The 26,705-nt window shown below is 40.3% G+C and overlaps 1 protein-coding gene across 3 annotated transcripts in view; it reads right to left on the reverse strand.

The window, feature by feature from the left end:
- MAPRE2 (microtubule associated protein RP/EB family member 2) overlaps positions 1 to 26,705 on the reverse strand; it is a 129,194-nt gene that overhangs the window by 77,057 nt on the left and 25,432 nt on the right. The window contains exon 1 of one of the 3 annotated variants that reach the window (XM_081149612.1): positions 6,079 to 6,338. The exons of the other annotated variants lie outside the window; for them this stretch is intronic. Within the exon in view, the coding sequence (XP_081005738.1) occupies positions 6,079 to 6,197 (119 nt within the window). The 5' untranslated portion in view covers positions 6,198 to 6,338. Of the gene's footprint in view, positions 1 to 6,078; positions 6,339 to 26,705 lie in introns of those variants that run through there. 3 annotated transcript variants of the gene reach the window in all.

Consider the following 26,705-nt stretch of genomic DNA (forward strand, 5'->3'; position numbering starts at 1 on the left):
CACTGTCCTTTTAGGATTATGCAACGACAAACACTGGACATAAACTTCAGGACCAATTCTCTGTGTGGGATCACAAGTTTTATAGACGTCCACCAAGCACACTGTATTATTTATAACATGTGTTCTTCTCTCTCAAATCCCTTGCCCTGTTCCTCTTCTGTTCCAAGTCATGGCCCAGATCTGGTTCTTTTGGCACATTTTTACCCTGCCCAAACCAAACGAGGTCTAGAAATAACAGGAAGACTGAATTCCAGACAACTGACACAAAAGGACATCATCACTAAAAGCAGCCATCGACTTTACCGTCCTATGTATATATTTCCACATTTAGAAAAAACAAAATAATGCTTTAAGTAAAAAAGTCCGTCCTGGTTTAAGTGAGTAAAATCCTAATTAGCCTGGGGAGAGCTGACCCTGAAAATACACAAGTATTTTTTTTTTTAGTAACTTACTAAAAAATTATTTCTTGGTGGCCTATAAAACTGCTTAATCGTACCTCACTAATGACTATTTTCATTAAAATAAATGAGGATTTGGGGAATGCATATAACAAAAACATATTTGGGAGGAATTTCTTCGATTCATGTTATAAGGTGAAAGTTGTATAATTTTAGTTTTTGCCTATGTTAACTGTAGGTTTCCATTTTGAAAGAACTCTCTCAACATAATATAAATTCCAAGGGCCAAAACACTAAGATAAACAATCAAAATTTTAAAAGAACAAAAAACAAGGTTCATATGATACCGATGGGATGTGTGTGGAGTAGTATAAGAAAAAGGGCTGCTGGAACAGTGCTTAAGATACTAGATAAACATGACATATTCAATTTAGTATTACAGTGGCTGGTAGCTGAAAGATAACCTAACATCAGGAAAAGGAAACTATTCTAATATATATGCATATTCTAACATATTTCATTGTGGGAAAAGATGCTTTTCACAGGAGAGGAATAGACCAATTTTTCCTTTAAAGTGAAACTGACAAAATTCAAAAGTAAACAAACCCATACAATCCAAGTTAAATTCTTAGTCTACTCCAGGGCCTGCCATCAAGGTGATCACCTTCCAGCTGTCAGAGGAAATGGCACTGGAGCCACATGGAGTGCCCTGAGCAGTTTCATCAGTCATGTCTGTACATTTTATGGTATTAAATGACTCAGGAGGATCCTTCACAATGAAGTACCAGAAACCTTGCTTTTGAGTTTGGGATGATTAGAATAGTGTGAGCGTATAGACTAGCTACCCTTGAAGTTAGGCTGCTAACTATGAAATGGGCTTCTACAAATTCTGAAGCCACTGTCTGACCCAAGTATCAGTCCTGTTACGGGATGAAGCTGTGATTGCTTCTACTCCAGGAAAGATGCCTGGAGCCAGGGAACATCTACCTTGTCCTGATCCCTACGTGGGTTCCAGAGAGCTCTCTCCTGGTGAATTAAGGATTCTCTAGTACTTCTGGAGCCTGCAGGGTGGGACACTGTTAGTTTCCTTTTAACTCTCACTTCAAAACAGGACATCAATTTCGGCCTGCACACTTCTGTTTACATTATGCTGTTTTTTGATTAGTAAGCTTTCGATGGCTTTCCATTTTCAAGTTCTGACCACCCTGCCTGCCTTACAATGCTCCTGCCTTATTTTCCACTACTGCCCAACGTGCACCTTGCCAGGCCAATCAAAATTCTGATTATAAAGCCTACACTCTTTTCACCAAAATGTTTGGTCTCCCACAGTGTTGTTTAGCTTCTTATAGTATATTGGCCTTGAGAGTATCTTTTTCTACTTTGAGTCACTGTGGGCTCAGGAAGTGCAAACCACTTTTGCTTTCAGACCAAGTCAAATATTCACAAGGTATATCTGTTACAAAATGAGCTGCTCACACATCTGACTTTGCTAGAACTCAAGGTCCTTGAAGGGGCATCCAGCAGAGAGCTTGCCCAGAGCAGACTCTCAAATATTTGTCAAATTAATTCTCCAAACCAAACAGAATACTGAGATTAGTCCCAATATTTCCCCCTCCATTAATCTAAGGGATTATTCATTGTAGCTTCAAGAGGTCCCTGTAAATATAGAAAAAATACCACATATGGAAAACAACCATCTAAATTCAGAAGACCATTTCAAACCACAGTTCCACTAAGATAATGTACTGTAAACAGATACAACTGGTGACAGGCGCTGGTGAGGAGGGGTGAGCCTCTCACTAAGGGGACCCTTAAGGAAGCTCTGAAAAGGACCCTGAAAAGAAGTTCAAATATTGGGCACCTAAGAATCGAAGCATCAAGCAATCCTTTGATTTTACAGAAACTAAGAAAAATATTAAGGACAAAAATCACTATTTTTTTATTACTGTCCTAGGACAGTAGTAAACCCAGATGATGCATACATAACAGAAACACATGAGGCTAGATTTTTAATGTCTGCAGCTGCTGTTTTGGGGAGTATGATCTGAAATCTACATTCTGATTAAAGTGAGCCATGTTATAATAGCTTCTATTAAATGGAACATGCTTTCATGACTATTTTTTTACATACATATGCACACATGCATAATTTTTCTTTTTGTTTTTCTTAACAAGAGTTCATTTTCAAAGTTGGCAAAGTTGGATGTCAGAGCCAATGTTTTAGGCTTAAGTTTTTATTTTGCTTTTCTTTTTTACAGTCCACTTCCTGGAGCCAACTAATTTTTTTTTAAAGTATTCAGAAACATACACTACTGTAGTTGCATGTTCAAACACCCATGTGGAAATAGTCCTCTGGACTTATACGTTCATTCTTAAAAGCCTGGAGTATGCAAACAAAGATGCGGTGGGCAGAGATCCAGTTAATAAATCTCATTTCCTACTAGCATCTGCATGAAACAGCTATAGGGAGTAGCCTCCCCAGGGACAGCCAGAGCAGGACTCACTCACTCTGTGAATTAAACAGTGTCACCTCAAATGGCCCACGCTGCATTTATATTTTAAGCGGCTCTTAACACATATGGATTTCTAGTGCTCATAAATGCAATGAGGAAGCTGAGACTGAGGAGGCCATCACATGGTAGTGGACATGAGCTGTGGAATCATGTCCACATGGCTCTGCTGAGCCATTTTTGCACTTGCTCTTTTCGACTGAAATGATTAATGGAGGGGTAATTTTCTAAAGGAAACTAGTTCTTCTAACCAAAGTGCACACAGGTTTCAATAATGATTTACTACCCACTCCAGTCCAGGCTGGAAAAATGGGCTCTGTTTACACTAAGAGATACCTGGGTTAAGATATCTGGGTCATGAACCATATTTGACCCTTATTTATAAACAATCTGGTGCAAATGTTATGGCAATCACGTCTCCTGCTGGGAAGAGTGACTGCTTCCTCAGCACTGTCTATCTAGCTGTTTCCTCCTCTCAGCTGTGCTACCTGCCAGGTAAGGGCTGTTTGGCCTAGAGCTCCTAAGAGTTCTTTCAGCAATCACAACATTCTTCTTATATTTACATAGCTCTTTTCTTTTAAGAAAGTCTTTGTTTTAAACGTTTTGTAGTTAACCTCACAAAAACTTAACCAGAATGCAGTGAGATATAGGTAATGAACAAATAGGTATCTCCAAAAATATAAAGGACCCGCTGGGGGCCCTACCTAGAAGTCAGTAAAAGGACAAGGAATTTTCTCTGACATCCCAGGGCTCTGGGCCTTCCATGGGGCTCAAACAGAACTCTCCAGCATTTCCCATTGGTGAGGGCTATAATGAACCTATAGCCAAAGCAAAACTTCTTTGGTTACACCGCTACTCTGGCTTTCAAATTGCTTTTCAAGTTTTCTCAGCAATTAAATGGCAATATTATTCCAGCCTCAGGATGCCAAAATAATTATAAAGCAGATCCTGGATAGAAAAATGTGTTGCATTTTTCCTTCCCCTACATCCCTACAGAAAAATAAGTGGTAGTTATGAGACACTGGTCATCCACTTTGGAAGAAAAGCAGATCGAGGATAGCATCAAGCATGTCTATCCCTGTGTGCACCCTTTATATAATACAGTACATACGCAATTTGGGAGGCTTCTTCATTAAACCTATGACATCTCTCACTATAGTGCCCAATAATCCTATTATGTAAAATAAAAATGCAATGATGCCCATAGTGACTTAAGAATTTGTTCAGGCAGATCTTCATTCCAATTCAGTTTTTTCACGTAATTTCAGATACCATTATAGAGACTCAGAAAGCAAACTGGGAATAATTCAGGAGATGGAAATAACTTGGATGGGATTAAAAAGGTAAATAAAATTTTATTTTAAAGCAATAATTTATCACCAAAATTCGCATTTAACCTTTCCACCAAGTAATTTTCCACTGACATTTCAAGCAAGTTCATATGACTAATAAAACCCAACTAGGCCATATCCTTTGGCCCGCATGGTAAAATTCGAACTCTGTCTTAAAAGCAACTGCTACCTAAATGGCAGAGATGAAATCATTCAATAAGTGAGGGCTTCAAGTATTACCTATAAGGACACTTTAAATAACTGAGGATTAAAAGCGACTCAGGGTTCTTGTTTTTAATTCTATTTTAGGCCTTGGAACGTTCACAGAAAAAGGTGGAGAAGGGACAGAGGGACCCAACTTTCCAGTCATAAGCTTGGGTCACCAAAAGGAGAATCCCAGAAGTTGTGGACCAATTTTGGTTTTCATGAAGAAAATGACAAGCACTTGGAATCTGTAAGGATGCCATGTCAACAACATATTAGTTGGAACCATAAGGCATGAGATTTTGGTGACTTCTTGGGCACGGCCAAATTTAACTCCAAGTATTTATATAACTACCAGAGATGACAGGGCAAAAAGTCAGCAAATAGTGTTTCTTTGGTCAAAGACAGAGGAAGTGGGGTACTTTGGGTCCTATTTTATAATTTTATAAACATTTACACACACATAAGATTCTTCCCATAATACTATCTGAATGTTTAGATGAAGGCATTAAAAAAAAAAAAAAAGAGTTATTTCCTGTTGCTCACTAGCTGAGAGGATGCACTTTAGAGGTATGTGTGCTCAGCTTCAAAGCAAAAGCATTGTTAGTGGTTATCAAGGTAACATTTAAAAATAACTACCCCAGTACAAAAGAACTTCAGAGGAAATATGAGTGAAGATATCAGTCTCCCTTCAAGTCTGGCCTTGAGCTGCATTAGGCTCTAGCTGCATTCTCCATTACATTGTTATCCTTATCAAACAATGCAAACAATTTTAATGAGCTTATCTACTAGAACATATTGCCAGATATGCTAATGTACAAATGATGCCAACCACACGGGCCGACTCATTAATCAAAAGACTTACAATACAATGACCAAGATCAGCCCCATGCTCAAATCAGACCTCAGCAAAATACCAGGAATTACCTTCCTACTGTAAATAAAAAGGGCGGGCTCCTCCACCCATGCGGAGGCCCTCAACTCCTAAGAAAATGCATAACGGCACCCAGTTTTTTTCAGGTCCCTTGCAGGCCAGTCTCTTTCTAATAAACCTTGGGTTCTATGAAGAAAATTTTGGTGAATGCCTGACACCATGACCTCTGCTGTCAATCCTTGCACCAATCAGCGAGCAGAATTCTTACAAAGCTCCATCAATCTGGCGGTTTAACATCACAGACTGCAGCTTCATCTGGAGGATTCCATCTTTCCTGCACACACACCAGGGCGAGCGCAAACATTTTCCTCGCCATCCCCGTCCTCTGCCTTTGGGCACAGCCTACCTAATGGTTCCTTTAAAATCTAAAGGGGAAGGAGGAGAGGAAGTGCTACAGCCTGTCTCCCTTTGGAGAGCGGGCGAAAAGCTGCTTGCATTTTTATCAATGTGGAAGCAAAGAGATGGAGGGAGACCTCTCGCAGGCGGCAAACCTATTCACAAAATGCTTTCCATCTGCAGTCGTGAAGCCTCCATGCATATCCAACATGACACATGGTGACGGAGAGCTGAGGAGCACAACCGCCTTCACGAACGCACGTCTGCAGCCCGGTCCCGGGCAGCGGCGGCTTCATTATATAACGGGCCGGATTTCCGCGCCCGCCGAGGTCCCCACCCGCTCCGCCGCGGGGCAGCCCCATTACCTGTAGGAACGCTCCCCGCGCACCGTGTGCTTCCGGAAAGGAATGATGGTCCCGTTATCCTGGATGATGTCGTTGTTGTTCTCGCCATTTGGGGACAGGGTTTGGGTCGGACCAGGCATTGGCGCACTCCCGGGGAAGGGCACAAACCGCTCGTGGGCTGGCTGGTGAGGAAGGTGGCTGCCGTGCCTTCCCGCTCGCCTGCTCCTCGCGCAGACCTTGCCTGCCGTCCGCTCGCGAGCTCCCTTCGCCCCGCTCAGGCTCCCGCCCCGCCCCGCCCTCCTGCGTCCCGCCCTCCCGGCTGCTGACGTCAAAGCGCCGGCAGCAGCACCCGGGTCACGTGGCCCGGCCCGTCACCATAGCAACCCGCTAACTCATCACCTCGCCTCAATTCGCACAGGGCCGTGGCGTGACCGCGCCGGCGGCTGCAGGCAGGCACCGGGCAGGCCTACATCTGGCGCGTAAACGCCGGGCCACCGCCTGCCCCCTCCACACTCGCCGCGCCTCAGACCCGGCTCTTCCTCTAACCATTTCCTTTCCGACCTGCGCTCCACTGCAGCTGTGTACACAAAAGAGCGATTCAGGCAGAGGGTGTGGGGGGCCCTTTAACTCCTTCAACACCAACTTCTTAAGCCTTTGAAATGAAACTCGGTCCGGTTTCAGAAAAACCTAAGACCTGGTGACCTGCTTCTAGAAAATGTATCAGACTAAAGCTTAGAATTTGCAGCTTCCTCCCCCATTCTCCAAACAGACGCAACCTCCTCCCCCAAACAAGCCCCAGACCTGGAACCCTGAGAAGCAGCTGTATCTCCTTCTCGGCAATGCAGCCTTTACATTAACAATGCGAAGGTTAAAGATAGCACAGTAAGACATTTTTTTGCACAAAAGAATCCCCAAAGAGGGTTTTTGTAAAAAAGATAACCACCATTTTAGAACATCATAGTTATCCAAGACCCCCTAATTCACATCCTTACACTGCCTCCTGATGCAGATCATTAACTCCTTGTCATTTATTTTATTTCCATTTGAATCAAACAAGTGAACACCCAATTTAGTATCTGGAAGCTCTCAACAGCTCAGGCTGTTCTACATCATTGTAATGCAGTTTTCAAATACACTGGCTATGAGAAAGGTACTATTATTGTTACCTCTATTTTAAACATAAAATAAACTAATGAGATTAAGTAACCAGTTCAAGGTCACGCAGCTACAAAGCAGTGAACTGGAACTTCAAAATGACACGCTTTTATCAATGTGACTAGACAGCAGTGATCTATATTTAATGTGAGCTTGTAAAATGGTAGATCAAGGAAAGAATCAAGTACTTTATGTACACTCTCAACATGACCACTGTGAAAAGATAGCTGTGAATAGATTTGCTATTACTGTGTAAAGTCTATGGATTAGATGATAAACTCTGAACAGACCCCAGATGTGTCCAGTGCTTTGCTCCAGGAAGAAGAGAGTTTGAAGGATTCTTTGGTTATCAAAAGTGGTCTCTGACCTTTTCTAGGGTGGGAAGGAAAGAAGAACTGGGGTGTAAAAACGAGCATAAATATATGTAGCAGAAAGTACTAGCATTTGCCTCACCTGTTCACATCACCATATGGTTCATCAGCTTTATCATTTTGTGATACAGATTTTTTAAAAAGTAAAAACTTTGTCATTCCTGACAATTCTCCAGCATATCTCCCTGGTAATAAGTTATTTCTGGCATCAAGCTACTAGAATTAGAATCATATGGTTTACAACATCACCACCCCCATTTTACATTCTCTTTTTGGCCTACATTTTAATAATTTTATTTTATGCTCTGGAGTCAGGCTGACTTGGGTCCCTGACTAGGTTCCACCTCTGGCTTGACTCCAGTGAATTAACAGTATACATGTTGATTTTTTCATATCTTAGCTTATATGAGAATTTTTTCTTTTATAATAAAGATCCAATTCTGACCCAAGACTTACAAGGTACACAGATATATCTAAGTAAAAGAGAGACACACCAAGCCTCACCTAGCACAATAAGCTATAAGGGGCTTGAGAGTGTTGTCATTGCTACAAAGATCTGTTTCCTCTTACTATTTCTGTAACTGGACCCACGGTTGTCAATTTCCTTACTAATTTGTTCCCTTTCACAAAAGCTTCCCCTTTCTTTAGTGACAGTCTGAAGCTGAAAGGCACAGTCTACAAATCAAGTATTTAATGTTTTCAGAGCACACCTTCTCATTTTGCGTTCTTTATTATAGCTGACTTTTCCATAGTCCTATATTTAACTAATAGATTAGACATCTTTAAGGACTAAGATGTTATAAGGACTAAGTTTGTCAGAATTTGAATGCATGGCTCATTGATTATATCAACTAATTTTATGGAGCAAATACTTCCATTGTTTCTAGGCTGCCTGTGAAGGAGGAGACTATGGCCAAGAATTTGAGTTGATGGACTAAAAGGGGAAGGGTAGTAAGTCAATCGAAGGAGGTATCTGAGAACCCTTGTAAATCTTCCTCTAGGACTGCTCCGAGCCACATTACTATAAAGGGACCCCGAGAGCTCGAGACCTGTGATTACCCTCTAAGATGCAGGGGTAACAGGAGCAATCATTTGAAAATATTAAACAGCTGTATTTTCATTCCTCTTCTCAAAAGTCAGGTGATCTGGCTGCCATTCCCCCAGTTGAGCCCTAGGGAGAAGGGGAGGGCAAATTGCACTTTGGGAAGGAGGGTGCTGGGATGCACGGAGAGAGAACAGGCAGGAGGAGAAAGGGAGGAGTCTATCCTTTCCAGCCCCAACTGAGTGTGGAAAGAAGGGGATGAAAGTAGGAAAAAGCAGGATCTCCCATCTTCAGGTTCCCAAAGGGAGCCTTTAGAGAGGTAGTGGCTTTGTTCTCAGCCTAAGGGGCTTTCTCTTGTCTCATTTCCCATTTGCGACTCCAGGAAAAGACCCTCCTTAGGGAGCATCTCCCTAACACCTCCCTCCTCAAACAGGTGCAGCCCCAGAACAGTCAAGACTAAAACCAGTGGCCTGGTATAGTTAGGCAGAGGAACTAGGGAGAGGGAAGGGTATCAAAAGACTAAATATTCACCCAAGGGATGGAGCTATTAAAAGATAGTCTAAACTGGAAGAGGTACTAAAACTGTGAACTGGTGACTTTAAAACCATTTCTGTTTCCCCACTCTTCAACAGGGTAAGCAGAATTGCACATATTGGTATAGAAAAAATATATAACTAAGCTAAAATGCCTGTGTACATCCACTGTGGATTCAAGTTTTGCCTTGTGTATATAGCTATACCTATAATAAAGTATATGCAGACCTTGTGCTACATCTCCCACTGCCCCATGGAGAAATGGCTCCTTTCATCAAGCACCAAGAGTAAAGTTGGGGCTCTGGAGTCAGGCAGACCTGAGTGCCCGACTAGGTTTCACCTCCTGCTTGACTCTAGCAAGTTATTTTGCATTTTTAAGATTTGGATTCCTCATCTATGAAGTCAGTGTAATAATACTGGTTTTATAGTGTTGCTGTGAAGGTTAAGTTACATAATATATTTAAACAGTTAACACAGTGTCTGGCATATAGCAAATGCTCTTCACTGGTATATATTATTTTTTAACAATGTTAGGTATATCCTAAAATGCTCATTCATTCACTTTACACCTATAACTGGATTTCTTGTGTACTGGAAGCTGGCAAAGAAGGAGAAAAGTCCCAGGCTCTGTCCTTGAGGAGCTCGTTGTCGATTAAGACAAAAATATTGCTAATTATGATACAACATAATACTGTAATAATTGTACCACAGAGGGTGATATGGGACCATAGAAGATGAGCACCTAATTCAGAATGGAAACTGGCAAGTAGGTCTGGCAGTTACCCCAAAGAGCTATTACCTAAGCCTCGTGAATAATAATTATAACTTTTTTGTTCACCTCCTACGTGCCAGACAGAATGTAAGATTCCTTAGAGCAGGGACTTCAACTGTTTTGTTCACTGCTAGATCTGCAGTTCCTAGAACAGGGCCTGGCAGGTAGTAGGCACTAAGTGAATATGTAATCCAACCATTTAGTCAACAAATACCTGATTTGATTCTCAAAACAACTCTAATGACAAAATTGAGGCTGTAAAAGGAAAAGCAACTTGTTCAGGACTGGACATCAGGTTTTCTCAGCCCCTAAGTTCACATGCTTATCCAGTAGGCAGCCCTGCCATTTAAGAGAGGAATGCTGGTGCAGAGGGAAGATAAAGGACTCCTCAAGTAGATACGCTTAGGTACAGAGGTAGGAAAGGGTGTGATGTCTCTGGGAGACAGCAAGTTATTTAGTATGGACTCAAAATGGAGTACACAGTGGTAGGAGAGAGGGCAAGGACCAGGTGCAGAAAGATACTATGGCCAAGCTAAGGAGTTGACCTTAATTCCGAAGGTGCTTTGGAACCGAGAAGTGCTCCAGGGAAGGAAATTAATGGTGAAATTTGCATCAAGATTTTCTGATGTTGGCAGGTATGGAGAATATATTGGAGATTAAAATGAGTCAGGGTGATGAAGGCCTAAACTAAGACAGAGGCCAAGCGGCTAAAAAAGAAAGCACAGATCTGAGATTTTCAGAGGGTATAACTTTCAGGATTTTCTGACTAACTGGATGTGGGCACAGATGTTGAATGGGGGTTAAGGGTGCATAGTAAAGTAGAAAGAGACATTTCAAATAAATCCTCGGTTTATGGCTTGGGTGACCAAGTGGATTATGGGACCACTTATCAAGCTAGGAAATACAGATTCAATTGCCCTTCTGGAAGAAAGTTTCTCATAATATGTTTTGGACACAGAGAAGTACCCATAGGACATCCCAGTGGTGACAATGAGTAGTCACTGGGATTCATGCATAGTGGGTGCTCATTAAGTGTTGAATAAGGAAATATGTGGGTCTTTGAGCTTCTGAGATATGTTTGACTTGGAGATTTGGAGGAAATAATTCAATTAGGTGATAATTGAAGCTGTGGGTGTTGACACCTCATTCAGGAAGAAAGAGAAGTCCTAGGATGAAATTCTTTAAAAGCTGAGTGAAAAAAAGTCTGCAAAAAGATTCTGGGAAGGATTTTGCATGGTGGGGCAAATTACAAGAGGGAGTGCTTTCACTGGGCCCAGGGGAGAAGTAGAGAGGAGGGCGAAGTCTCTGGGACCAAATGTCACAGAAGTTTGAATCAAATAAGGCAGAGAAGTGTTCACTAATTTGATAAGGTGCCCTCAAAGGTACTTTTAAGAAGTTGGATTCCACACACGAAGAAAATAAAGATAGCTTTAGCAAGTAAGGAAAGCTGCAATTCTTTGCAAAATTACTGGTATTCTAATCTAGCACAGATATTCAAGGAAGGAAGAAATATTAAATCCAGGATATATATATATATATATATAGTATCAGCAACTAACTAGAATCAACAAGTATTTGCATTAAAAAGCTCCTAGCAATATCTAAGGGCTCAATATATTCATTAATGAGCACCAGTTAGGCACCAAATAAACTGATTCTATCTCTGAGCCCCCATCCTAGTGGGGTCAAGACTTTCCGCCCCCCCAAAAAGGTCAAACAAATATTTAAAACTCTTGCTTGGAGAGCAGGGTTACTAAGGTGGACCCAGAGGACACACAGCCAGAGCCATGAGAATAACAGGCATAAAAGGAAGCCAGCAGCAGTCTCAACAAAGATCTGATCAAGGAAGATAGAACTGGGAACCAACCCAGATTTTAATTTTCAGAGTTCTTAGGTTGTAGCACAATCCCATTTCTCTTGAGACTCTGGCCAGAAAGCACTGATAATTGTGTATTGGCAGAAATCGTTGTCTCTCTACTTCTCTAGCCTGTGAGGTTCATCTAGAACAGGCATTTTGCATCGCCTTGGATTTGAAAAATATCCAAAAAGAATAGCAGAGAATATATGAAATCATTAGCCAGGATGGATGTTAATCCTGATTCCACCCCAGAAGCACCTACTCATCACGAATGCCTTTTCCAAGTTAAAATGTGTTCGCTGCAGTTGATAAACACTACTGTCAAAGGCATTCACAGCCGCCGCACCACCTTAGATGGGGGCTTCCTTGACTGTTATCACCTCCGAATGCAGACAGAAGATTCCACTTAGCTGTCCCTATTGCTGTCCTGGGAAAAGTAATTTTTCCCATGTGTATGTCCTAGGACATTTCCCAGTAGGGAATGACAGGAACTGCTTATCAATCAATGATTTAATATATGCTTCACACTCAAAATGATAGCAGGGCATAAATATATGATTGGTCAGCCAGGGACACTGGCCCTGAAATCATACTGGTGACACAGAAATGTATTTGAGAGTGGTTCTTGCTCACTACCTTAACCCCATAGAAGATTTTATTAGTTCTTTCTTCAGATCCACTGAGAATGGTATGATTATGTATATGTCTCCTGGCTTTTGGTAACAGCATTTTATTTAAGAAAAACAGGTGAATATATTTTCTCCTTGATGAAGGAATGCTCTTCAAAGCCAACCTGGACAGGCGTGCTCCTCCAGGATTGACTTTTGAGTTACTTGTCTCTGCAGATTATTTATCAGCCACATTTGTAGCAATGCTGATATCTGCACATGGCAGCATCTTGTAAGCCTCCTCCCTATGTGCTGGTAAAACGGCAAGGTTTCCTTAATGTTAAAACACAGAACACGCCACTGCCTAAGATTTCCCAGTGTTGGAATTTATTTTCTACTTTGATTTTTCTTGGATTTTCTCAAGCTTGGGCTTAACTTTGTGGAAAAACTCATAGAACATAATGGGGATGCAATTTGAAAACACAGAGCATTATGATTTCTGTGATCATTCAATCAAATCTGTGCAATGTGAGGTCTCACTCTATTAAAAATGTGCTTTTGAATTATACCATCTGGTTAAATTTAAGAGCTTTAAATATGTTTTCCATAAAAATACAAAGTGATAAATGTTATAATTGAAGAATGTATTAAGTATCACAGGAATATAGAAAAGAAAGTAACCATGTCTGGAGAAATAGAAAAAGCTTCACCAAGGCAGTGATATTTATTTGTATTAGGGCTCAATCATTCATGCAACAAATATTTATTGAGCACCTACTATGTGCTAGGAATAATTCTAGGCACTGAAAATATAGAAATTAACAAAATATAAAATGTCCTGCCTTCACGAAACTTACACTTGAGTGTATGAGTGTGTGTTGCGAGGTGGAAGGGGTGGGGGGCAGCCTTAGGATATGAGGTCAGAAAGATCACAGAGGGACCAGAATGTTCGGGGCTTTGAAAGCCACTATAAAGACTCTGGCTTAAAACCAGTTAGAAACCATTAATTTGTAGTAGTGTTAGCAGTGTCTGTTGGCACAGATGTGAAATTCTAGTAATAATGACAATAATAATGGCAATAGCAATACCTAATGTTCACTGAGTACTTTTTAGTGGGCCAAATACTATGCTTTAATTGAGTAAGTATTTTAATCCTCACAGAAACTTATGAGGAAGGGGAGGTTTTAAATCCCATTTGTCAGAGGAGGTAACTAGTGAAATAACTTCACCTGATCACTAGCCAGGAAGTAGCAAACTCAGCGCGAAACACACCGGCCAGTGTCAAAGCTGTCATTCTTCCTAACAGCCTGCCTTCCACTGGGGTCTGCTAACACCTGGGTGCAAGAATGCAGAATGCAGAATGCAGAGTGCAGAGTGCAGAGTGCAGAATGCATAATGCACCGCTGGGGAGGAGCAGGGACCAGACGGCAGAAGGCCACAGAAGCAAGAGAATGTGGATTGCTGCCCTGAAGGCGACTCAGTCTAGGGAGCACCGAGGTGAAGCCAGAAAAAGGCAGCAGGCAGAGGAAATGAGGGGATGGGAGGCTGCAGGAGAGCAGTAATCGCAGAGGTTGGAAGGACAGGAGTTGTATATTACCCTTAGGGAAAAGGAAGGGGGAGGGAAGAAGAGATTCCAGGATTTGGCATTAGCAATATATGTTATTAACAAAGAAAAATAATTTTCTTACCCTTATTTATAGTGATTTTTTTTTCTGAGTAAGCCTCGACTATCAATGTCCATTTCTTTGATATCTTCCAGAGGGGGAAGAGACCACAGGCCATTTTTTTGGTATTTGTTTTCAAAGCTAAAATGTGCTTTCATTTTCACTATACCATCCAGCTACGGACATGCCTATTTGAATGCTCTCACTGAAATGTGTCCATACCCAAGTTCGTGAAATTCCTTTCTTTCATTCCCCTATCTTACTTCCATGTCCAAATAAGACACATGCTGTTGAACTGACTAGGTAACAACTAAAGGAGGGTAGAGGGCATCGCGGGTGCAGTTGGGTGAAAAGGGTAATGAAAAGACTCTAGGTACCATTAACAAGTAATCTTCCAGAAGGCTCAGAAGCTGGGACACTGGGAGGAGGGGCCTCCCGAGCCTGGGGTCCCGGTTGAGTCTGCCGTGCATGGCAGCAGAGCCATGGCTCACGATGGCTCCTCAACAGCGTGTCAGGGGAACATGAGGCCAGCAGCTGGGAAGCAGTGTGAGTAATGCAAGAGAAATTCACCAATTTCTGACCTCATTTAAACAAAATTTTAAAAAAGAAATTAAAGAAGCTTACTTCATTAAAAAAAGAATGCAAACGGAAATTATGAAGACTAAGTTTCCATTAGGAACTTTTTAATTAGTGTTTATATTTTGTTTACTCATAACCCAATAATGTCAAGTATCTTCATGATCTCAATTCACATTCACCAAATACCCACAGGACATGAACATGAGGGCTCCAACTGCGGAGTGTAACATATGAACACATAAAGGGTCACCTTTAGGTGGCTTCTATTTAATCTCTATATGAAGGAATCGGGCCCCTAGGAAACCCGAAGGGACCTGTTTTAACAACACATAGGCATCCACAATGAGTTAACTGCCAGCTAATAAAGCTAGATTAATACTTGGGATTAACTCCCCTACCCAACCTGCTCTTCATACCCTCCCCTAACTCCAATTCCAGCCTCTTCAGGGAGGATGCTATCAGTAGTCAAGGATGCAATGGGATCATTATAAATGAGAAGTAATGACATGTAATGCAATGTGCATGAATTTTTATTATTTTGTCTTTCTCTCCTCCTCCTGGGAGCTATTCACTCAAACCCTGTGATTCAGGTGGAGCTCGACAACTGCAATACTCCACCCTCCTCACACTAAGGGGTGGTTCAGAGATAGGCCTGTGCCCAAGCCAGGCCACTTAGAATATTTCTCTAGAATTTTTAAAAATTAGAGCTGCAACATGTGTGCGTGTGTGGAGGGGGGAGACAGTATTTCCTTTACTTAAGATCGCATGTTAGAATGAAGAAAATATAGTACAAATTGCTAGATAGGAAAAAGAAATGAAAAAGCATCTAATTCAGAAAAGAAGAAATAAAACTGTCACTATTTTCAGATGACATGATATTGTACCTATAAAAAAAAAACACCTAAAGACTGCACCAAAAACTGTTAGAAATAATAAATTCAGTAAAGTTGAAGGATACAGAATCAATATACAAAATTCTGTTACACTTCTATACACTAAGTGAACTATCAGAAATAAATTAAGAAAACAATCCTACTACAATTGCATCAAAAAATAATAAAATACCTAGGAATAAACCAAAGACATGTACATTGAAAACTATAAGGCACTGATAAAAAATACTGAAGATGCAAATAAACGGAAAAATATTCCATGCTCATGGATTGGAAAAATTAATACTGTTAAAATGTCCATACTATCCAAAACAATCTACTGATGCAATACGATCCCTATCAAATTCCAATGGCTTTTTTCACAGAAATAAAATAATCCTAAAACTTATAAGGAAAACCACAAAAGACCCCAAATAACTAAAGCAATCTTGAGAAAGAAAATAGAGGCATCTTCCAAATTTTAAACTATATTACAAAGCTATAGTAATCAAAACAGTATGACATTGCCATTAAAAACAAACTCATAGATAAATGGAACAGAATAGAATGCCCAGAAATAAACCAACACATTTATGGTCAATTAATTTATAACAAAGGAGCCAAGAATACACAATGGGGAAAGGACAGTGCCTTCAATAAATGATGTTGGGAAAACTGAAGGGCAACATGCAAAAGAATGAAACTGGACCACTATTTTACACCATACATAAAAATTAACTCAAAATGGATTGAAGACTTGAACATAAGACTTGAACCATAAAAGTCCTAGAAGACAACATAGGAGGTAAGCTAATCGACATTGGTCTTAGCAATGATTTTTGGGGTCTGGCACCAAAAGCAAAGGCAGCAAAAGCACAAATAAACAAGTGAGATTGCATTAAACTACAAAGCTTCTGAATAACAAAGGAAAACAATCAACAAAACAAATGGGGGAAAATATTTGCAAATCATATATCTGATATTTAAGTATCCAAAGTATATAAAAAACTCATACAACTCAAAGAAACAATTTGATTAAGGAATGGGCAGAACACCTGAATAGACATTTTCCCAAAAAGACACAGATGGCCAATGGGTACTCAAAAAGGCGCTCAACATCACTAATCATCAGGAAAATGCAAATCAAAACCACAATGAGATACCACCTGTTAGAATAGCTGTTATCAAAAAGACAAGAAGTAAGTGTTGGCAAGGATGTGGAGAAAAGGGAAGTCTTGTATATTGTTAATGGGAATGTAAATTGGTGCAGCTATTATGAAAAACAGTATGGAGGGTCCTCAAAAAATTAAAAATAGGTCTACCTATTATCCATCAATTCCACTTCTGGGACTTTATCTGAAGGAAACAAAAACACTAACATATATATGAACAAAAAGTTATATGAACTCCTCTGTTGATTGCAGCATTATTTATAATAGCCAAGACATGGAAACAACCTAAGTGTCCATCGAAAGATAAATAGATAAAGAAAATGTGGTGCATATACAATGGAATATTATTCAACCATAAAGAAGAAAGAAATCTTGCCATTTGCAGCAAAATGGATGAAACTTGAGGGCATTATGCTAAGAGAAATAAATCAGAAAGAGAAAGAAAAATGCCACATGATCTCACTTACGTTGAATATAAAAACAAATAAACTCATAGATACAGAGAACAGATTGGTCGCTGCCAGAGGTAAGGGTGAGAGGTGGGTGAAATGGGTGAAGGGGGTGGGGTCAAAAGGTACAAACTTCCAATTATAAAATGAATAAGTCATGGGGATATAACATACAACATGGTGCCTACAGTTAATAATACTGCATTGTAAATTTGAAAGTTGATAAATAATCTTGAAAATTCTCATCACAAGAAAAAAATTGTAACTATGTGTGGTGATGGATGTTAGTTAAACTCATTGTGGTGATCATGTTGCACATACAAATATTTAATCTTTATGTTGCACACCTGAAACTAATATAATGCTATGTCAATTATATTTCAATTAAAAAAGAAAATGTAGTATGAATTATATATTTACTATAATTTGAACAGAATAGAAGTAGAAAGTGGTCATGGTCTGGATTAATATAGACTAGAATTTGAAGCCAGATGCTGGTACTTACAAGTTGAGTAACCTTGGCGAATTACTTCTCTTAGCCTCGGTTTCTTTATCCAGAAAATGGGCATACTAAGATTTACAAGGCAACATTTTGAGATATAAAACTAGGTTCCCCCTTTATCCACTGGGGCCATAGCTTTTGACACTCTTCCCTTCCAAAAGTTGTATCTATTTCTTCTCCCCTTGAATCTGGGCAGGAACTGTGAGAGCTTTGAGCAATAGGTTTTGGTAAAAATGATGCCAACCAGTTCCTAGCCTTGACCTTATAATGACTGAGAGCTTCTGCGTTGGTCGCCTTGAAGCCAGCTGCCCTGTAAGATCATCAACCACTCTGGGACCACCAAGTTCCAAGGCTCCAAACATGACTGCAGAAGCCACCATAGCTGAAGGTGACCACTATGTGGACTAGAGACAAATTGCCTAGCCAAGACCTTCCTGAATTCTTGATCCATAAACCCACAGTTTTTTAGGTTATTGAGTGTCCATTAATGAGTGGGGTAGTCTGTTATGCAGTAATGGATATCAGCAATACCTTGTTGGTTCTCTATAATGAGTCACTCCAAAACCAGTGGGTTACAACAATAGTAACTATTTTATTATCTCTCATTCTGGAAGGTGACTGGGCTAAACTAGGCGGTCATCACTTATCTCTCACGCAGTTGTAATCAGAAGGTGGCTGATTACTGAAGTCATCTTAATGGTTTCCTCAGTCTCACAACTGGTGGTTGCCTTTGCCTTGGTTGGGACCTCAGCTGGGGCTCTGGTGGAACACCTACACAGACCTGCCCATGTGGCGGGGTTCCCAGCACTTTCATCCCAAAAGGGCAGGCAGAAGGGCATGGCAGTTTTAAAATCTAGTCTTAGAAGTCATAGACCATAAACTCCTGTCATTCTTTGCTGGTCAAAGCAACCACAAAATTCCATCTGGATTCAAGAGGAAGGGATATACTCCACTGATACGCTAAATGGGAAGACTGTCAGTATCACCCGTATGGGACGCTAGTGTGATAACTACCTTTAGAAAATACATCCTGCCCCCCACACCTGGCTTCACCTTCTTACTCCCCATTTACTCATCATGGGGTTATTAAAGCAGGAATTTGAGAGAAGAAATCAGTGCTCAAGCGTTGTTTCAAAAATACACTTTTAAGCTCATGTCAGAGAGAACCTAGGAGAGTGTATGTGCCTTGAAATTCTGATTTTCAAGTATCAGTTTATAATCCTTGAATGACTCAGAACCTAAAGTTCATGGTGTGAGCCGTAAGACCGCATGACTAGTTGGAGCCTGTTGAAGTTGGAGCTGGCGAAGGCCCCCCAGAAGGGACCCTGCCTTTTCTCCTAATTCCAGCTTCATTCCACGCTGGCTTGGGAACTTGACAGGAGAGGGAATCCGTCCTTCATTTTCTATCAGCAAAGCCACATGGAGTTTTGTGACTCACCACTCCTGGCACAGGAGTAGGAGGGGCCCAATGCAGGTGAAGGGTTTAGTGTGACACCAAGTTTTCTGCAGAGCAGCCGTATATTTCTGGGAGGCTGGCGGGACACACCTGACCCTATGTGGTAGCGACAGCAACATCAGCAGAAAATAGGCCTCTTCTGCTGACAAGGTCAATTTTTTCTGAGGTGGGGTTGCCGTGAGAGCAACTTAAAAAATCTCCATTGTTTCCAGAAGCACCTTGTAAAAATGTGGTGTGGTGTCTTTAGTCATCACTGCATTCTCTCAGGAAATAAAGGCAGATTAGAGGCAGAAGCAGAAATTAGGTTGGCGCCATTGGTTGGGACAATGCGCAGTGCATTTAATGAGGAAGACTCTCCCCTGTGGCTCCCTCACTTCCACATCTCCTGCTTGAAGTGGACCCGGAGCCAGCACTCAGTTTTGAGTCTTCAGAATCGTTGCCCTCCCTCCCCCGAGTCTAATTTGGTCACTGTACCTGTTCACAAAAGGGCACACAGGCCCCTTCCTTTCCTCTCCCACCCCAACACTCCAGCAGAATACCACCTGGGCCTAGCTTATGGGGCTCTCTCGAGAGGTTTCCTTGCTTCCCGCCTCTCTTACTTCTCGATGCTTCTGACATACTGTCATGAAATCGATCTTTCCTCCCTTTTTCAAAAGTCTTCAGTGGTTCTCTATGAAGTTCAGTATAAAAATTCCAAGTTTCCCTTTTGGTGCTTAAAGCCTTATGCAATCTGACTTCCCTTGAATAAATACTCCCACCACATACAGTAAGGATACGGTTTAACTTGGTTACCTCTTAACTTGGAATGCTAGTTTCCCTGTGAAGCTAAGGAGAGGATGGCAACTCAGTCAGATGAATTATGATGTAAATGTAACAGTATCTGAGTTGTTCTCTTTAGAGTCCCTGTCCATGCAGGACCAGGGGAGTGAGCCAGGAACATTCAGCCCCTGCCATCGCATCTTCACAACTGCTCTGACTAATCAGATTACATCATTAGAGTCAGAATCACTATGTTTCAGCCAATTAAATTATCAGCTTAAAAAAATTCATAGGTGATTATTGCTCGAAAGAAATAAAGAATCATAGCGTCGCTGTGGTTTCCCTTGTCTGGTTAGAACAAAGTTCCGCGGAGGGTAAGTGGTGAGGCCGGATGACAAGACCCCATAAAGTTTCTCTGGCTGGTCGCTTACAATTGAACACAACCTGCTGAACAGCAGCCCTCACATTCTGCACGCAAAACACTCGGCTCTGGGTAAAGTAAATCATTCCATAAGTGGTCTCCTCCCACATTCACCAGACTTGAGAAGAGTTCCTGAAGTTTGGACACAGTGCTGTGGAGCGGAGCCAATAAGCTTCTCAGCGGTTATGAAACAGCTGCAAATCCATGCTTATGACATGCATTCTACAAATCCTATACAAAGGCCACATTCAGATCAGAAGGAGACAGTACGGCTTTGCTGGCGCTAATCAAGGTGTGAGGCTTAATTTCATTAAAGAAATGTAAGAATAACCCCCTAATGTTGCCTAATGATGCAATTCTAAAATGTGTAATTAACCCGTATTACTTTCCCTATTTTATTTTCTCCACTCTCCCTCCTCCAAGCAAAAGAATCATTTACTTCCATCCTTTAAATCCATCACTCTAGCCATCCATAGCATGGAGGAAAAAATCCAGCCACGGACCAACACAAAAAGTCTGTCCAACCTCTCAGAACTTTTGCACAGTTTTACCTGGCAAAAGGCAATGCCCTAGTGCGAGGAGAGACACTGCTGTCCGTAGGATTGTCTGTGGTAGAAAGGAACATACGAAATTTACTGAAAAGCTCTTTTTCTGATTCCCCTTGAATATCAATCAGGTAAATGTGAGAGCCAAGTTTTCTGCATGATTTTAGGCACAATTATAATTCCCTTCAAAATGGGAAGTGGGGGTTAAGTGAACTTTTGGATCGTGTTCCACAGATCTTGATAAATTTCATTAAATTTGGCATTCTTGGTTCCATTCGCTAAAGAAAAGCATGTTTTATAGTTATCGGTAGATTTCAAGTATTTTTTTTTTGTATAAAATGCTTTGTTCTACTACAGTCTGAAAAATGTACCATTTATAGTCTAGAGGCTTTCGGCAAATAATTGCAAAGGATGCTCCATGAGTGAGGGGTGGTGTCAGAGCGCGAATGAAAGGAAGAGGGGCCCGAAGAATTCATAACTTGCAAGGGGGCTTGAGAAGATCTCTGTTCTTCCCAGCCTCAAGTTAGAAGTTTAAAAACTTCTGGTAAATAGGATCAAGATGGGAAAGTTGTTAAAATCCCAGCTCTTGGTAGCAGAGCAGGATTAGCAGTTCACTGAAAACTCAACAAATATTCACAGCCCTGGAACTCTAAGTGCTTCCAATGCAATAAAACCCGGGCACTCTCCCCCTGCCAGAAGTCATATCATTGAAAGATATCTGATAGAGCCAGCACATACTGTCAGCCTGAAGCATCAACTCTTTTTTTAATATATATATAAGAATAAAGTTTTTTATATAAAGGTTTCGATTAAAAAACTTAACTTATTCTTTACTGTGGCCTACGGTGGTTCTTTACTGTGATGTATTCAGCTTTTGTGATTAAATAAAAACATTTGGATTATCACATTCTTATGATGACAAATATTTGGTCATATTACAAATATCACCTAATAAAATGGCTATGTTTTCACTTTTCACCCAGCCTGGTGAGATACTACTGGGTAGAAACATCAAGGCATCAGTAAATTTAAAAATAAGTGTATTATCCTGGGTATCATTTTTTTAGTAGCTTCAGTTCAGATTACCTAATCAATGAGTCTGAAAATATTGTACATCTTTATTTCCCCTTTTTACATCCATCTGTTCAAATACCTACCCAACCACAAAATCCTATCAATTCTTTTCCAGTTGCCTCTTGATTTTTCTTTTTCTTTCCAAATTCATATAATCAGAAATTAAGACAAATGCAATAGCTTTAAGAGTCTGTCTTTTCTGCTCTCCTTTCCTTCCAATTATTCTATATGTGAATTTGTTTGTAATTTATAGGATATGCACATGTTAAGAATTTGAGGACTACAAAATGTATAATATTAAGAGCAAACATCTCTCTTACTACTTTCCTTTACCACAGTGACATTTTCAAAAATTAATGTTTTTTAAACTATTTATTTTTAGTTCTTCTGGGGATACAATTGTATCTCTAAAGGTTCAGGTATATTCTATTGATTTGTCAACACAATATAAAAATATAGATAAAAGTAGTATCATTTTCTACTAAGAAATTCAACATGCTTCTATCACTTCTTACCTCCCCTCTCAATTATTGGTAATATTTTAAAATTATTCTAGTGGTTATCTTTACAACTTTAACATTCTTAAAATTCTATTTCTTGACTCATTCCAAGGAATATTGACTGTCCATTATATGCTTCTTCAACGTTTTCTGCCTTTAATAGCGTGGTTTTACTATTATGTCTCTTTTATTCATTATATTTACATTATGTTCTATGAGTATAGTTAAGTCTTCCCTATTTTGACTATAGATTGCTATTAAAGCTGAAATTTAGTAAACAGTATTTATGATTACGTAATTTCTCCTGTCCAAAACCAAGTGGTATTACCTTCCATAGAGAAGGAAATATTCTCATTAAATCTTGCAATCAGAATAAGGTTCTAATGAAAGCGTCAAGGCCAAATGGATTCTCTGTTCACATGCCATTAGTACAAAAGCCTGCTTAATTTTAAGATTAAACTTGACTGTTAACATATCTCTATAGTTGACATCTGTATTGATAGTTTTTTCTAGTGCTTTTAATTACTTTTCTTTAATCCTCACACAAGGATATTTTTTCCATTGCTTTTCAGAGAGAGGAAGGGAGAGAGAGAAACATCTGTGTGAGCGACAGACACATCGGTTGGTTGCCTCCCGCACGCGCCGGGACTAGGGCTGGGATGGAGCCTGCAACCAGGGCACATGCCCTTGGCCAGCATCTAAGCCGGGACCCTCCAGTCCACGGGCCCACGCTCTAACCACTGCGCCAAACTGGCTAGGGCTTAACTACGTTTTTTGACAGAAGAAACATACCATGGTATTATAAAAATACGTAGATCCTAGATCTAAATTTATATCATAGAATATGACATTTTTCAAGATATTTTTCATAGAACCCACTACCTAATTTGGACTGATATCTTCGATATTACTCCTGGCATCCTATTTTCTATAATGGGGGTCTTCCATTAGGTCCATAGTTTTTTAGATGCTATCTTTTTTTTCCCCTCTCTTTTACATTTTCCTGGAGCACCTCTTTAAGTTACTTTTTGAGAGGCAAGAGGGGTAAGTTTTTAAAGCCTTTTCATGTCAAAAAATGCCTATTTGCTCTCATACTTTGATAGCTGGGCTGAGACTAGAACTATAGCTCCAAAATCACTTCCCTCAGAACTTGGAAAATGTGGCTGCACTGTTTTCCAGCCTCCAGCATTGTTTCCCAAAACTTATACCATTCAGCTGATCCCTTCCATGGGCAATCTTCTGACTTTCCACCCCAGTATCTCTAAGACCTCTTTTATCCCAAACCTAGATAGGTTTGGGTTTTATAATTTATCCTACTCAACATTCAGTAGCCTCTTAATCTGAATTTTATGCTTTCATTTCTTTGTCTCCAATGCCTTCCACTTTCCCCCTTAAAGGTACTTCTGTTAGGCCATTTAGATCACCTGCCATATCTCTAATACTTTTCTCACGTTTCCCATCTCCTCCCCTTTTACTTTATATTCTGAAATACACTTTAGCCGCATTCAGTGATCCCTTTTCCTGATTTTTAACTTGATAATTAAAATTTTAATTTGCAAGCAACGTTTTCAACTGCTTCTTATCCGCAGCCACTTTTGGGGGTGGCAGAAGGGATGGTGTTTAATGGATGCAATACTTTTTGTGCTAAGGATATTATTTTTGTGTGCTTTCTTCTGTTCTCTGTATTATTTTCATTGGTATTATAATTCTATGAATTAACTGTCCTTTTAAAATATTTTTTCTCTTTTGCTTTTAAAAATTTAGCTAGCAAAATAATCCTATCCCTTTTCCTTCTTCTAGAAGGTTGTCAATTTCTGATCCCCATTAATGCTTCCAGAACTACCAGATTTGTTCTTTTTAAATTCTGTTATTTCAATTGAAGATCTGGAGAGAAGGGAAGCAAAACTGTGTGTTTGGACTATTATCTTAAAACGAAACACTGACTTTTCTAGAGAGTATTTGTATCATGTTCAATAGCTTAGTGTGGCATCTGGCACTCTGCACAGTTTGACCCCAGCTAATCTTTCTCTTTCCAGTATTCACGTGAAAGAATCAGTCATCCCTCACCCTCCTGAGATGGTTTATGCTCTGTTCCTTGTACCTTTTGACTGGTGGCTAGAGGTCCTTTTTTCTCCTTTCCACCTAGTCATGTTTTACAAAGATAGGCTCAGCTCAACCTCTACCCCTCCTGAAGCCGTCATGACCATCTTGGGGTAGCCAAAATTCTGTTATTTAACAACATTCACATTTCATCTAGGTCAACGATTCTGTTCTTTGCTCCAGCAATGTCAAATTTCCCAACCCATATATTCTACCATTTTCGCCCTGAAATCCAAAATACTTTTACCTCAGTGGAATGAAACCTTCAAAGCACTGCTTCATGTTTTGATATCTTACTACACAGTAAAAAATATCAAAGTTTTTGCCGAGATGCTGCTTTAAAAAAAATAAAGTTGTGTGCCTGAGTTACGCAATTATGTAATGTTTCCTTGAGCAGGAGGCAAGAATGGTTGGATATTATTTCAAGACACCTATAATTGTTATTCCTAGTGGGAGACAATATCGTCATTACACAATGTTCCAAGCACTCAATGCATATATTTTGACAAACCAAGTGCAGTTTTTCTCTCAGCCGGATACCAGAAAAGGATACTAATGGTTCAGGCCAGCTTATGAGCCAAGGTAAGGTTGCGTGAGTGGCATCACCTCACACGGGCCTGAAACGTATCACTCCCCAAGAGCAAAAATAAAGTTAGAGACAGGAGTCCCATGAGAGAAACTCTACCAAGCGGATATCATATAGCCCAGTCATTGCCTTCAAAAATTATAACATATCAGCATTTTGGAATGCCACGGTGCCGTGAAGGCTTGATGCCACACTCCAAAGCAGGGGTCTGAAGTGCTGGAAAATACAAAACCCGCGAGGCTTAGAACCTAGTCGCCTAGGGAGGGGCTCTGAAGTTTACCTTGACCTTTACCGTTCGTGTTTCATAAGGCAGTTTGCTATTAACCTGATAATCTGTGATTCATTTGAACTGCTTTCTTGAAGCCTGAAACATGACTAACTTTAGAACAGAGACAAACACGTCAGTGCATGCATTTTAGCACAATGATGTCTGAGGTGAGGGATGCTGAAAATCTGTGTCACACGCAGCACGAGTCACTGAGCACCCTGACGCCAAGCAAGTTTAATAGACTTATACAGAATGTGTACAGAAGCACATATTGAGTGTCTAAAGTGTGGGGGAGGGTGACAGTTAAAATGCATCATCAAATATTATGTTTTGGAAGTTAAAAATTACATATGTGAAAAAAATTAAACCTAAGGTAATATCCAATCTGGCATTTCATAGTGTAACAGCTGTATTCACAGGGGATGTGGGAACCCAGGTGTGAGGCTGCCAGTCAGGGGTATTGTTTAACCAGTTATGACCTATTAGTTTAAAGCCTACCCAAGTTAGCTTTGAAAACGACTCCATACATCAAGCAATGGCAATAATAATATGTCAACTCTATAGACTATTCTACAGACTTTAACACTACAATCATGAACCGTGTGGCAGCGTGGAAAACTGCTGGACAAAGTTAAAAAGCAGCATAGTGAAATACGTGCAAGGTAGGTTACAACTATGTAAAACTGTGAGAAAGGACTAGAAGGGAACAAAACCAAATCATTTGTTAGGGCAGGATTATAGGTGATTTGCTTTTTATGATTTCCACTATCATTTTCAATGATGGAAATTTTGGAACTACTACAGAAGTAGAAGAAAATATACACGTGAGAGACATTTGAGAAGGAACGCAAGCAGCAGCTGGACTCCGGGAGATGTTTACTTAAATAATTGTAAGTAATCTAATATATTTCTTATACAACATAAGTATAGGTAAGTACCAAGTGGCTTGAGACTTTTACCTCAATGGTAACTAGGATGCTGAGATATGTCTTTGTTTCTTGAGTAATTTTAATCCAAATGAGCAATTGTACATCTATGACACTAATAGTTGTAATTCCATGAAGGGGTAATCTATAATCAACATGACTGAAGTGCTTTGAGGCTAGGGAGGACAGGAAGGCAAGGGAGGAGCGGAGGGATACAGGTACAACTTCTGAGATAACCAGGATTAAACTCTCTCTCTCTCTCTCTCTTAAGTCATTTGCCTTCCATAACCTCCACTCTACCTGCAATCCTACCCGAAGCTTTCCTGCTTCATGGGTAGTTCCAAACATGCGTATCTGGGTGTGAGTGCTGCTTGTGGAAATAACTTTGGATTCACACCTGCTTGGGTTCTAATCTTGCCTCTACCACTTACTAGCT

This window comes from Miniopterus schreibersii (assembly GCF_964146895.1).
Source record: "Miniopterus schreibersii genome assembly, chromosome: 10".
NCBI classification, from domain to species: domain Eukaryota; kingdom Metazoa; phylum Chordata; class Mammalia; order Chiroptera; family Miniopteridae; genus Miniopterus; species Miniopterus schreibersii.